At 45.1% G+C, this 12,071-nt stretch overlaps 1 protein-coding gene across 3 annotated transcripts; it reads right to left on the bottom strand.

Annotated features, from left to right (window-relative positions):
* Positions 1-1,380: 1,380 nt before the first annotated feature.
* CUTC (cutC copper transporter) lies at positions 1,381-11,734 on the bottom strand. 3 transcript variants are annotated; one of them, XM_040438686.1, is made up of 9 exons: positions 11,692-11,734; positions 11,171-11,247; positions 10,348-10,407; positions 7,612-7,821; positions 6,340-6,375; positions 6,061-6,194; positions 4,445-4,472; positions 1,963-2,068; positions 1,381-1,883 (listed from the first exon to the last, which is right to left on the bottom strand). In XM_040438686.1, the coding sequence occupies exons 2-9, from the start codon at positions 11,241-11,243 to the stop codon at positions 1,772-1,774; spliced, it is 759 nt and encodes a 252-aa protein (XP_040294620.1). In that variant the 5' UTR covers positions 11,244-11,247; positions 11,692-11,734; the 3' UTR covers positions 1,381-1,771. The 3 variants fall into 3 exon arrangements, with proteins under 3 accessions (XP_040294620.1, XP_040294619.1, XP_040294621.1); XM_040438685.1 differs by lacking the exon at positions 11,692-11,734 and adding an exon at positions 11,650-11,674; XM_040438687.1 differs by lacking the exon at positions 11,692-11,734 and adding an exon at positions 11,635-11,653.
* Positions 11,735-12,071: the final 337 nt, after the last annotated feature.

Below are 12,071 nucleotides of genomic sequence, written 5' to 3'. Positions count from 1 at the left end.
CTGTTTAAAAAAAACTCTCTCACATTTCCAGATGCCTCCAGTGCCATGGTTCCCTGAAGTCCCTGCTGGATTGAAAGTGTTTTTTTATTGGGCCAGACAAGCCCTTTAAACCTGTTACGAGTATATATTGAGTCAAAATAAGTATTTTATGTGGACTTTCCCTTTAATTTGTCCAACAGCTCACAAGCAATTTATTCATTTATGGTCCAGCCTCCAACTATATCCCACTAATGTATCTTGGATGATGGTGGTTGTATCAAAGTAGTAGTTCATGTGCAGCTTGCCGGTCACAGATTCGTAGCCTAAACCAACCCTTATCCCAATACTTTTCAATGCTGGGGTTCACACGTGCAGGATCTGTCAAAGGCAAATATATATTTTTTTTCACCCTGCAGCAGAGATCCAGGCTGACACTTGGATTTCTGCCCGGATATACAGTACAGACCAAAGGTTTGGACACACCTTCTCATTCAAAGAGTTTTCTTTATTTTCATGACTATGAAGGCATCAAAACTATGAATTAACACATGTGGAATTATATACATAACAAACAAGTGGGAAACAACAGAAAATATGTCATATTCTAGGTTCTTCAAAGTAGCCACCTTTTGCTTTGATTACTGCTTTGCACACTCTTGGCATTCTCTTGATGAGCTTCAAGAGGTAGTCCCCTGAAATGGTCTTCCAACAGTCTTGAAGGAGTTCCCAGAGATGCTTAGCACTTGTTGGCCCTTTTGCCTTCACTCTGCGGTCCAGCTCACCCCAAACCATCTCGATTGGGTTCAGGTCCGGTGACTGTGGAGGCCAGGTCATCTGGCGCAGCACCCCATCACTCTCCTTTTATGGTCAAATAGCCCTTACTTTCAAAGTTTTCCCAATTTTTCGGCTGACTGACTGACCTTCATTTCTTAAAGTAATGATGGCCACTCGTTTTTCTTTACTTAGCTGCTTTTATCTTGCCATAATACAAATTCTAACAGTCTATTCAGTAGGACTATCAGCTGTGTATCCACCTGACTTCTCCTCAACGCAACTGATGGTCCCAACCCCATTTATAAGGCAAGAAATCCCACTTATTAAACCTGACAGGGCACACCTGTGAAGTGAAAACCATTTCAGGGGACTACCTCTTGAAGCTCATCAAGAGAATGCCAAGAGTGTGCAAAGCAGTAATCAAAGCAAAAGGTGGCAACTTTGAAGAACCTAGAATATGACATATTTTCAGTTGTTTCACACTTGTTTGTTATGTATATAATTCCACATGTGTTAATTCATAGTTTTGATGCCTTCAGTGTGAATCTACAATTTTCATAGTCATGAAAATAAAGAAAACTCTTTGAATGAGAAGGTGTGTCCAAACTTTTGGTCTGTACTGTACCTGCAGATCTGCACAAGGATTAGCCCCACTGTCAATCAATGGGGCTAATCTGCAGCCTTTCCAATAATCAACATACTGCAGATGTTAAGATCCGCAGCATGGATTTTTCCACTGCGTGTGAATGCAGCCCTTAAAAGAACAATGTGTGTATTCCCTCCTTGGCACAGAGCTGGTCTGAACATCACAGGACTGTGTTACAGGAGATCTCCAATCAATCACATCTTCACCTATAGTGGACAATCAGAACAAATAAACCTCAAATCCATCATGCAATCGCCTCCACACCATGGCCGGCCCTTTAGCTACCCAACCACCAGTCAGCACAGTATTCCAGGTACCAATCTTCTGTGTTGATGCAACACCACATTCCCTGCGGCTCCATGGGAGGTTGTTTCAGAGGAAATTCTTTGCCATAGCATTCAATGTCCTGACTTTGGTCACGTCGGCAACCTTGATGGCATACTCGGAGGTAGTGAGTGCAGCTCCCATGGTCACAGAGTTGTTTCTGATGGAGAAAGCACATACCATATGACCAGGAGTACAGTGTGAAAATGGCAAGGTGCAATACGATCTTAGATCTGTACCTGTATTTCATTAATGACTCCTTGGTAGATCGTGCAGAACAGTGAAATTCCTGAACCCCGGCGCCTTCCAGAATTCTGTGGAGGTTCCTTTCTGTGATGCCGCCACCTACAGGACCAAAAAATAAAAAAGATAAAAAATAAATGTAGATATTTTGATCACATTTGAATACCTTAGCTACATGAAACAGGGGTAGGGGAAAGAGAGTGCATGTGTGATGATGAGCAATTAGACACGCAGGAATGTATTGGGTTTCATTAACCCCTTCCCAATATGTGATATACAGGTATGTCACATGTTGTAAAGGAGTGTATGGTTCCAGTGCTGGCTGTACTAAACAGCTGATGCAGTTAAACCCCCTAGATGCTACAATCAATAGCAACCGCAGCATCTAAGCAGTTAGAGATCATGCACACAAACGTATTTTCTTTCCGCGTCCATTCAGTTTTTGTTTTTTTTGCGGACCGTATGCGGAACCATTTATTTCAATGGGTCAGCACAAAAAATAACTAAAAAAACCTGAAGTTTCTCTGTGTGCATTCAGTCTCCGTATGTCCGTTACGCAAGCAAATAGAACATGTCCTATTATTGTCTGCATTACGGACAAGGATAAGACTGTTCTATTAGGGGCCAGCTGTTTCGTTCTAAAAATATGGAATGCACACGGATGTCATCCGTGTTTTTTGCGGACCGCAAAATACATACGGTCGTGTGCATGAGCCCTTAGACAGAGGGAAAGGGCTCCAATTTGGATAAAGGTAAAATCATAATACACTGCAATACAGTAGTATCACAATCAATATACTGTTCAAGTTCCCTAGTGGAATAAATACATTAAAGAAGTTAAATTAAAAATAAATTAAATATATAATGCATACTATAATACGAAATGTAACAAAAAGTCAGATAAAAGACAGAATGGGTAGGATTACAGTAAAAAGAAGCCCAAAAACAAAAGTGGAATTGTATTTTTCAATACATAATATATTAAATTATGCCATTAAAAATACAAGCTCTTCCACACAAAAAACACAAGCTGGATATGGTGACAGAAAAATGTAAAACAATTATGGCCCTTGGAATGTGGGGATGAAAAAACTAAAATGTAAGAATAAACAAAGGCAGTGATGGGAAGGGGTTAAAAGAATCATTCAATGGAACTGGTTATAAATGGTGCCTTTTGGGTTAACCACAGTGGAAAACAACCTCAATGCAACTTCATCTTGTTTCTTGTGAACATTTTGGTTTTCGAAGACCTATAGCTCACTCCCCTAGGCTTAAAGGGGTATTTCCACTTTAGACATTTATGAAATATGCATAGGATAAGTCACAAATGTCTGATGGATGCAGGTCCTACCTCTAAGGGCTCATGGCCACGAACGTAAGGGCTCCGTGCACGTGCTGCGGACCCTAATTTGTGGTCCGCAATGCACGGGCACTGACCGTGGGGCAGCCCCATGCGGATCACGGACCCATTTACTTAAATGGGGTCCGCGATCCGCATCTGACGATCCACACCGCAAAAAAGCAGTGCATGCACTACTTTTTTGCAGTGCGGAGGCACGTACAGTAAACCCACAGAAGCACTCCGTAGTGCTTCCTATCCATGCCTCCGTTCCGCATCTCCCGGATTGCGGACCCATTCAAGTGAATGGATCCGCGATACACACGGCCAGTGCCCGTGTATTGCAGACCCGTCGTATGCGGCCCGCAATACGGCCAGGCAACAGCCGTGTGCATGAGCCCTAAGACTGGGGTTCCTGTCCCACATGCTTGCTCAATTCCTATAGAAGTGAACGGAGAAATCTATGCACATGTGCAGTCACCTCACCATTCATTACCTGCCCCTTCTCATCTATCCGGTGATCACAAAGTGGGACCCCTAGTAAATCAGCTGCAATTTGTACTGAAACCTGGCAGTAAGTGATCAGTTTCCCTGCAGCGCCACCACAAGAGAAATTAAGCAATACGCCATACTCATTCAAATCAATATGGTTGTTAGTGTAATGAAGGACAGGACACGACCCTTCCGAGCGAGAGACACTTTATGTAACAAATGTGTGCTCTAGTCAAGAGATGACTCTCCTGAACAGAAGACCCCCCTATCCACAATATAGGGTGCAAGTGTCTGATCGATGTAGGTCCTACTACTGGGAAGAACCTCACTGATCACAAGATATGGGGTCCAGTGTATACGTTTGAATAAATCAGGGATGGGAATGACCACTGACAGCCACATATAGTTGCATCAAGTATCAGATGATGTCCCAGTGGTGGCCGCCGCTCACTCACTTGTCCCCTATCCTGTGAATAGGGGATACGTGGTGTTCATGGGAAAACCCCTTTAACTCAGACTTTCCCAACAGGTTAAATAAAAACATGCATGAATCAAAAGTCCCATCAACAGCCCAGCCATAGTATTGGCAGTCTTCCTGGTGTGCACTTAGGGTCTTACAATGGACGGGCAGCTTGTGATTTACCTACCTGGCATCACTATGATCCTGCCTTTAGCCTAAAAGAGAAAAGTAACGTCATGAGATTTATAAGAGGACGATGGAAATGAAATGGCAAAACAGAATACTTGGAGAATGTATGCATAGTACCTAATTGTCATCATGGAGATGAAGACGCTGAGCAGAATAGTCATGACACGCATACCCTAAATACATTCAGCTCTGATGATATCCAGCGCATGCGCAGTGTAGTGAGGCATGCTGGTGCCGGCTCCACTACGCTCCCATAGGATGCTGTCAGAGCTGGCTTGAGGTGACGTATTCTATCTTGATGGACGTAAATCAAGCTGCGGTGGGTGAATTTAGAGCATGGATATATGACTATTCCTCCGAGCGGCTCCACCTCTGCGAATGCAAAATGGTCATTTATTGTGGCTGTTTTCCAGGGATAACCCATTTAATACTATACCCTGCACTGAGGCAAATTAAATATAATGGGCACAATTAATTGAGACCAATGAATTCAGCCCTTTCAACCTTATCTTCAGTCAGTGGCGTACAAAGAGAAGTAAGGGCCCCATAGTACAAAGAGAAGTAAGGGCCCCATAGCAAGGATCAAACGAGCCCCCCCACACAGGACAGAAGGGTTTCTGCCTAAACCCTTTTCAATGACCCTTGGGCCATCTTTCCACTGCCTCATTTGCTAAAAGTTGTTCCTTTAGAGGGTAGAGTCCTGGCCAAGTTTTCACCTCCAGCAGAAGAGGAGATGATCCCAACTAAGACTGGGGCCCCCCCTTGCCCTGGGCCCCATAGCAGTCGCATGGTCTGCCGCTATGGTAGTTACGCCCCTGTCTCCCATGCATCAGAATGTCCCTTTTTCAGATGTTGACCTAAAAACTTGCAGAGAAGTCATAGGCAGCGACTGAAGTGGCAGGGTTCCCAGTAGCATAGACTCTCTGATTGACAACTGTAGCATCCAATGAAGGAGACCACTACAGCTGTCACTCAGAGCAGAGGGGAGGGCTGTGAAGCCGCTCAATGCAGAGGGCACTTCACCTCCTGGGCACTTGCCTGAGCAGAATCTGGCAGAATAAAAGTTCATATTCTCACTACTACTAAACAGAATGTTTGTACTGTTCTTCCTGACCCCTACCTAGTGGTGTCAGCACCTAAACAGGTCCAAATCCTTCCTTCCCCATGATAAGCAACACCACAGGCACCTGGCAGCCTATCCTCCTCCTGTTCAAAGATCTTGCTTGCCAACAAGGGACACCTGACAGGTATAGGATGTTCATGCAAATTTTTAGACCACATGCACACGACCAGATTTTTTTTTTTCACATCCAATACGCATTTTTGGCGGATCGGATGCAGAACCATTTATTTTATTGGTGCCGAAAAATGCAGGTAGCACACCGTGTTCTGTCCACATTTGTATGTGTGTTCCTCTGCCCCCCCCCCCCCCCAAAAAAAAAAAAAAAAAAAAAAGAACATGTCCTGTTCTATTTTATAGGACATTCCTATAGAAGTGTTAAAAAAAAAAAATTGTGCAATGCATACGGCCAGTACCTGTGTTCTGCAGATCCGCAATTTGCGGACCGCAAAATGGATACAGTTGTGTGCAGGAATTAAGCACCCTTACATTACCTGTTCCACGAGCCTCTTTATTAAAGGCAGACCTTCCAGTGCTGAGCTGTCACACCCGCTGGTCAGCACCCGCTCAAACCCTAGTGAGATCAGCGTCTCCATAGCCAGCAGAGGATCGTAGACCATGTCAAATGCTGCAATACAATAGCACAGAGCACCGCACTGGAAGTATATATATATCATTTCTAACATCATAAATCTGTAATTCATGAGCCATTGTAACTCCATTTACATGAACCTTTGACACACACTAACATGGCCCAACGTTACCATGCTTACCTCGGTGGAAAGTGACGGGAAGGGGGCGAGAGACGGCTGGAAAATTAAACACAGGAACATCACATTATACAGATTATTGAAAAATTTCTATAGTTCTTGAATATAGATGAGCTACTGTGTTGTTGTTTTTGTTTTTATGAAATACTCAACTTTAAAGGATAACTGACTTTTCAAAATGTTGTCATCATTGGGAGATCCCTACAATTCACTGGAATGAAAACGGGAAGAAAGAGCGCCGAAACTGTAATCACTGATGTATCGTTTTCTCATGTTTGATCTTTATTTTTATCCCCATAGGGAACTTAGGGGCACATTAAGTCTTAATGAACCCCATCGCCGAAGTTTTGAAGAGCACATCGGATCCTTCGCCAGTTCTAAATCTAAAACAGCTTCTGGGCTGTCTGACATTTAGACCTTTTTCTAGGCCTAAAACGGGCATAGAAAATGGTAAAGGAGATGGGCCTGCCTGTCGGCCGTCCTCTCCCCAACCCACCTATTTAGACCTGGCGTGAGAGGGAAAAGTTGCAGATTTTTAGGCATATTTCAGAATAATAAATGACCCCCCTAATGCTAATTTTAATGTATTCCTCAGGATAGGTCACTGACATCAGAATTGTGGGGGTCCCACATCTGTCAGCCTCGCCAATCAGCTGTTTTCGACAACTGCAGCTTGTTAGTGACAAGCTGTAAGAAAACGAGCTGCAGCAGGTGCCCCCCCAAGGCCCTGTATTCTCAGCTGTTCCCCAGCCAAAAATGGAGCTGATCAGCAGGATATTTAACCCTTTGTTCTCTGCAGTATGTCTACAAAACTGTTCCAAGAACATGAAGAAAAACACTGGGAGTAACCTTATCTTCTGTTAACCGTTATCATTCATTTCTGGGTCTTAAAGGGGTTGTCTCATCTCAGACAATGGGGACATTTCATTTCGGCCCCATATAAATGAAGGGGAGTTTACCGCGCATCTGTGGCCACCACTCCTATTCATTTCTAGGGGGCTGACAGAAATAGCCGAGCCGGCGCTCTGCTATTTTCGGCGGCCCCATAGAAATGAATGGAGGGTGGCCATGCATGTGCTGTGCGCCCTCCGTGACTTTCAAGGCTTTGATTACGAGATAGGTGCGGGTCCCAGAGGTGGCTGGGACCTAGCGATATGCCCCCATTGTCTGAGATGGGAATACTCCTTTAATGTTCCTTTTGTCTTTAAAGCACAAAAATATCAGAAGACACAAGATCAAGCCTAAACCTAATCCTGGTTGCTGTATATTCCTTACCAAGTAAATCCATACACAGTTCTGCATCGATTCTGCCATCTTCTGTCAGGGCCCCGAACACCAGTCCATCGGCCCCATGTATTTTTGCTAGTCGGATGTCAGCCTTCATGACTTCCACCTCTCGGTCAGAGTAGAGAAAGTCTCCACCTCGCGGCCGAATCATCACATATACAGGGATTTGCACATACTGCTTCACTACCTGCAGAAGACCTGTAAAATAACCAAGCAGCTGGTGTCACCCCTTCTCCGGACACTCAAAGGATTGAGGATGAATGACACACGCTTACAAACACAGCCGAAGAACAAAGCTGGTGATCTACATCTCTGTCTGATATGCCCAAACATACAGAATAATTCTACATAAAAAGTGAAGTCACTTTGTACATCCATTTACATTACTCATCTTGTACTGATCCTGAGTTACATCCTGTATTATACTCCAGAGCTGCACTCACTATTCTGCTGATGGAGTCACTGTGTACATTACATTACTTATCCTGTACTGATCCTGAGTTACATCCTGTATTATACCCCAGAGCTGCACTCACTATTCTGCTGGGGCAGTCACTGTGTACATACATTACTTATCCTGAGTTACATTCTGTATTATACTCCAGAGCTGCACTCACTATACTAGTCACTGCACACGACCGGTTTTTTTTTGCGGTCCGCAAAAACGGGTTCCGTTTTTCCGTGACCGTTTTTTTCGTCCGTGGGTCTTCCTTGATTTTTGGAGGATCCACGGACATGAAAAAAAAAAGTTGTTTTGGTGTCCGCCTGGCCGTGCGGAGCCAAACGGATCTGTCCTGACTTACAATGCAAGTCAATGTGGACGGATCCGTTTGACGTTGACACAATATGGTGCAATTGCAAACGGATCCGTCCCCCATTGACTTTCAATGTAAAGTCAGGAGTCCCTATTAATATACCATCAGATCGGAGTTTTCTCCAATCCGATGGTATATTTTAACTTGAAGCATCCCCATCACCATGGGAACGCCTCTATGTTAGAATATACCATCGGATTTGAGTTACATCGTGAAACTCAGATCCGACAGTATATTCTAACACAGAGGCGTTCCCATGGTGATGGGGACGCTTCAAGTTAGAATATACTACGAACTGTGTACATGACTGCCCCCTGCTGCCTGGCAGCACCCGATTTTTTACAGGGGGCTGTGATCCGCACAATTAACCCCTCAGGTGCCGCACCTGAAGGGGTTAATTGTGCGGATCATAGCCCCCTGTAAGAGATCAGGGGCTGCCAGGCAGCAGGGAGCAGACCCCCTCCCTCCCCTTATTGTATTATCATTAGTGGCCAGTGTGCGGCCCCCCCTCCCTCCCTCTATTGTATTATCATTGGTGGCCAGTGTGCGGCCTCCTCCGGCCCCCCCTCTATTGTATTATCATTGGTGGCCAGTGTGCGCCCCCCCCCCCCCCAAACGGCCGTAGGCCGCGTGCTGTGGGCTATCCTCCTGATGTCCCCCTGCACTGTATGGATTACAATAAATGGAATTCCGACGCTTATATTGGGTGCCATGGATTTTCTTATTATTATTTATCTTGCACTGATCCTCAGTTACAGCCTCTACTAAACTCCAGAGCTGTATTCCCAATTCTGCAACTTCGTAACAGAATTCTCCCAGCATTTCTTGTTCACTACATACAGTGATCTGATGTAGCACAAACTAGCTGTCACTGCATCATAGAAAACACTCGCGTTTTGCGCGGATCAGTCATGGACGGATCTGTTCAGATACTACAACCGTCTGCATCCGTTCAGAACGGATCCGTTTGTATTATCTTTAACATAGCCAAGACGGATCCGTCTTCAACACCATTGAAAGTCAATAGGGGAAGGATCCGTTTTCTATTGTGCCAGATTGTGTCAGAGAAAACGGATCCGTCCCCATTGACTTACATTGTGTGTCAGGACAGATCCGTTTGGCTCAGTTTCATCAGACGGACACCAAAACGCTGCAAGCAGCCTCCAGAGCGGAATGGAGACGGAACGGAGGCAAACTGATGTATTCTGAGCGGATCCATTCAGAATGCATTAGGGCAAAACTGATCCGTTTTGGACCGTTTGTGAGAGCCCTGAGCGGATCTCAGAAACGGAAAGCCAAAACGCAAAAGTAGACTAAGCTGTTAGGGGTATTCCTGACAACAAGCTTGTCTACTGTCTCTAAAAGCAACCAGAACTGTGAATGCTGCTGAGGCTTAATATAAGAATTAACGCAGGATAAATGCAATATATGAACAAAGATACTTAAAGGGGTTGTCCAGGGTCCAAACGGGAGGGAGGCAGTTAACTGCCGCAGTCGCCTATATCACATATGACCGCTGCAGTCAATCACCAGCCTCATGCCATAAACCACTGTAGCTAGTGAGGGAGCAGGGACTTCATTTGGCAAGTTCGTTTTTTTTTATTATTATTATTATTTTAACTGCCTCGCTGCCGTTTGCCCCTCAAAAATTGGAACTTGGAGAAACTCTTATGTAAGTCAGGGATCAGCAACCTCCAACACTCCAGCCATTCTGAAACTACAACTCCCAGAATGCTCCATTCATTTCTATGGGAGTAATAAGAACAGCCGAGTAAGTGAGCATGCTGGGAGTTGTAGTTTCATGAGCAGCTGCCCTAGAACCACCATTTTACACCACTGGGGTGAAACCTCCAGCACTTAGGAAGGTTGAGCATCAACCCCACAGGTCCTTGGGTCTCGTAATACTCACCTATGGTGGGGGTTACTCCTCCTTCCAGCAAACTGGCGCACAGTTCTATACGTCCAGCGCCTAGCAGGGAGAGAAAAGCAGAATAACACCGCGTAAGGATGCGTATACATCACCGGTAACCTGATCCGGCAGAGAACAGCCTGCCAGAGTTCACTGGATCCGACTCTGTGCCAGAAAGTGACCGGATCCCTGCCAGATCCCATTATAGTGGCAGGCTGTTCTCTGCCAGATCAGGTTACCGGTAGTGTTGAGCGAACTTCTGTTTTAAGTTCGGCGTCTAAAGTTCGGCTTCCGGTTAGCGGAGAATCCCGATATGGATTCCGAATTCCGTTGTGGTCCATGGTAGCGGAATCAATAATGGCCGATTATTGATTCCGCTACCACGGACCACAACGGAATTCGGAATCCATATCGGGATTCTCCGCTAACCGGAAGCCGAACTTAAAACAGAAGTTCACTCAACACTAGTTACCGGTTATGTGAACGGAGCCTTATCTAGGTCTCTGCATAGAAAGAAAACCAAATAATGTAATAAAAGCCGCAGACAATAGTGTTGAGCGCAAATATTCGAATCGCGAATATCGCCACTTCGAGAATTTGTGAATATTTAGAACATAGTGCTATATATTCGTAGTCGCGAATAGTGTTGAATATTCTAATCGCGAATCTATTATACTGCCGATTTTCGCAATCCAGTAAACAATGACTGGAGATCACAAATTCTCAAATTTATGGCGAATATTCACGAAATATTGCGAATTTGAATATTAACTATGGCGCTCATCACTAACAGACAATACATGAGAATAGACTTCTCTCTTACCTCCCCTCTCAGCGTTCACTGCAGACTCCACCGAATCCACACAGACTTCCATAAGGAACCCCTGATCGGCCATCTCTCTGCATCAGAACACACAGGTAATGGGTCAGACACGATGAGGGCACATGAAGAGTTAAAAATTAGGAACCCCGACCTTTATTTGCAGAATATTAAGATGACAAATCAGTAACACCCTAAAATGCACCATTACCCAGGTGCATCATGGGTAATGCTATATTTATTTTTTTGCGCTGGATGTGGCAGATGTGGAATATTTCACATTTATTGACCCCCCCCTCCCCCATGGAAATCAAGAATTGCTACACTGCAATGCACGGCTCCTGGCACATCATGGCACACTGGTTCCAGGGTTCATTTGTATCTTGCATTATATATATGGGCACAATAAGGAGCTATGGGCAATGGCAGCAGCAGGTGGCAGGGGCATCTAGGGGGAAGTCACACACATCCTGCCTCCTTACAACGGGTCACACATGCAGCTCACACACAAATGGCATGTTTACCTCCCTGTATGACCATCCCCCACTCCCTCCCTGACAGCGCCTCCCACTGGCTCCTGATAGGTCACCCTTTCCTTCTAACTTCCTTCCGCTTTAAATGCCTATTCAATTACTCTCCTTCTGATTAGCTCCCTAGACGTGAGCGTCAGCGCTGATTGGCTCTCCGCGGGAAAGCTCCTCTCACTAGCTGTGTTTCATTGGTTGAACGTCTGACAGCGGCGCTCTGCGATTGGTCAAAACTCTTTAGCGTGCGTCTTGCGGCGGCTTTACAGGCGGCGCCATTTTGGTTCAGGTATGTGGTAGGGCTATCATATTGTATAATAAAACAGCGGCTTGGTGCCAGCGTACACGTATTCCTCCACTTTCGGCCACCTCCGACTTAT

Source organism: Bufo bufo, chromosome 6 (assembly GCF_905171765.1).
Source record: "Bufo bufo chromosome 6, aBufBuf1.1, whole genome shotgun sequence".
NCBI classification, from domain to species: Eukaryota; Metazoa; Chordata; class Amphibia; order Anura; family Bufonidae; genus Bufo; species Bufo bufo.
Note: the sequence above shows the minus strand (reverse complement) of the source record. Positions and strands in the feature narration are given on the sequence as shown.

Bases quoted from the DNA above. Each gene is read 5' to 3' on its own strand.
- CUTC (XM_040438685.1), bottom strand. The intron at 4,473-6,060 runs GTAATGTAAGGG...TTTCTCTTTTAG, and splicing joins TAAAGAGGCTCGTGGAACAG to GCTAAAGGCAGGATCATAGT. The intron at 2,069-4,444 runs GTAGGTAAATCA...TTGGTCCTGTAG, and splicing joins CAGGATCATAGTGATGCCAG to GTGGCGGCATCACAGAAAGG.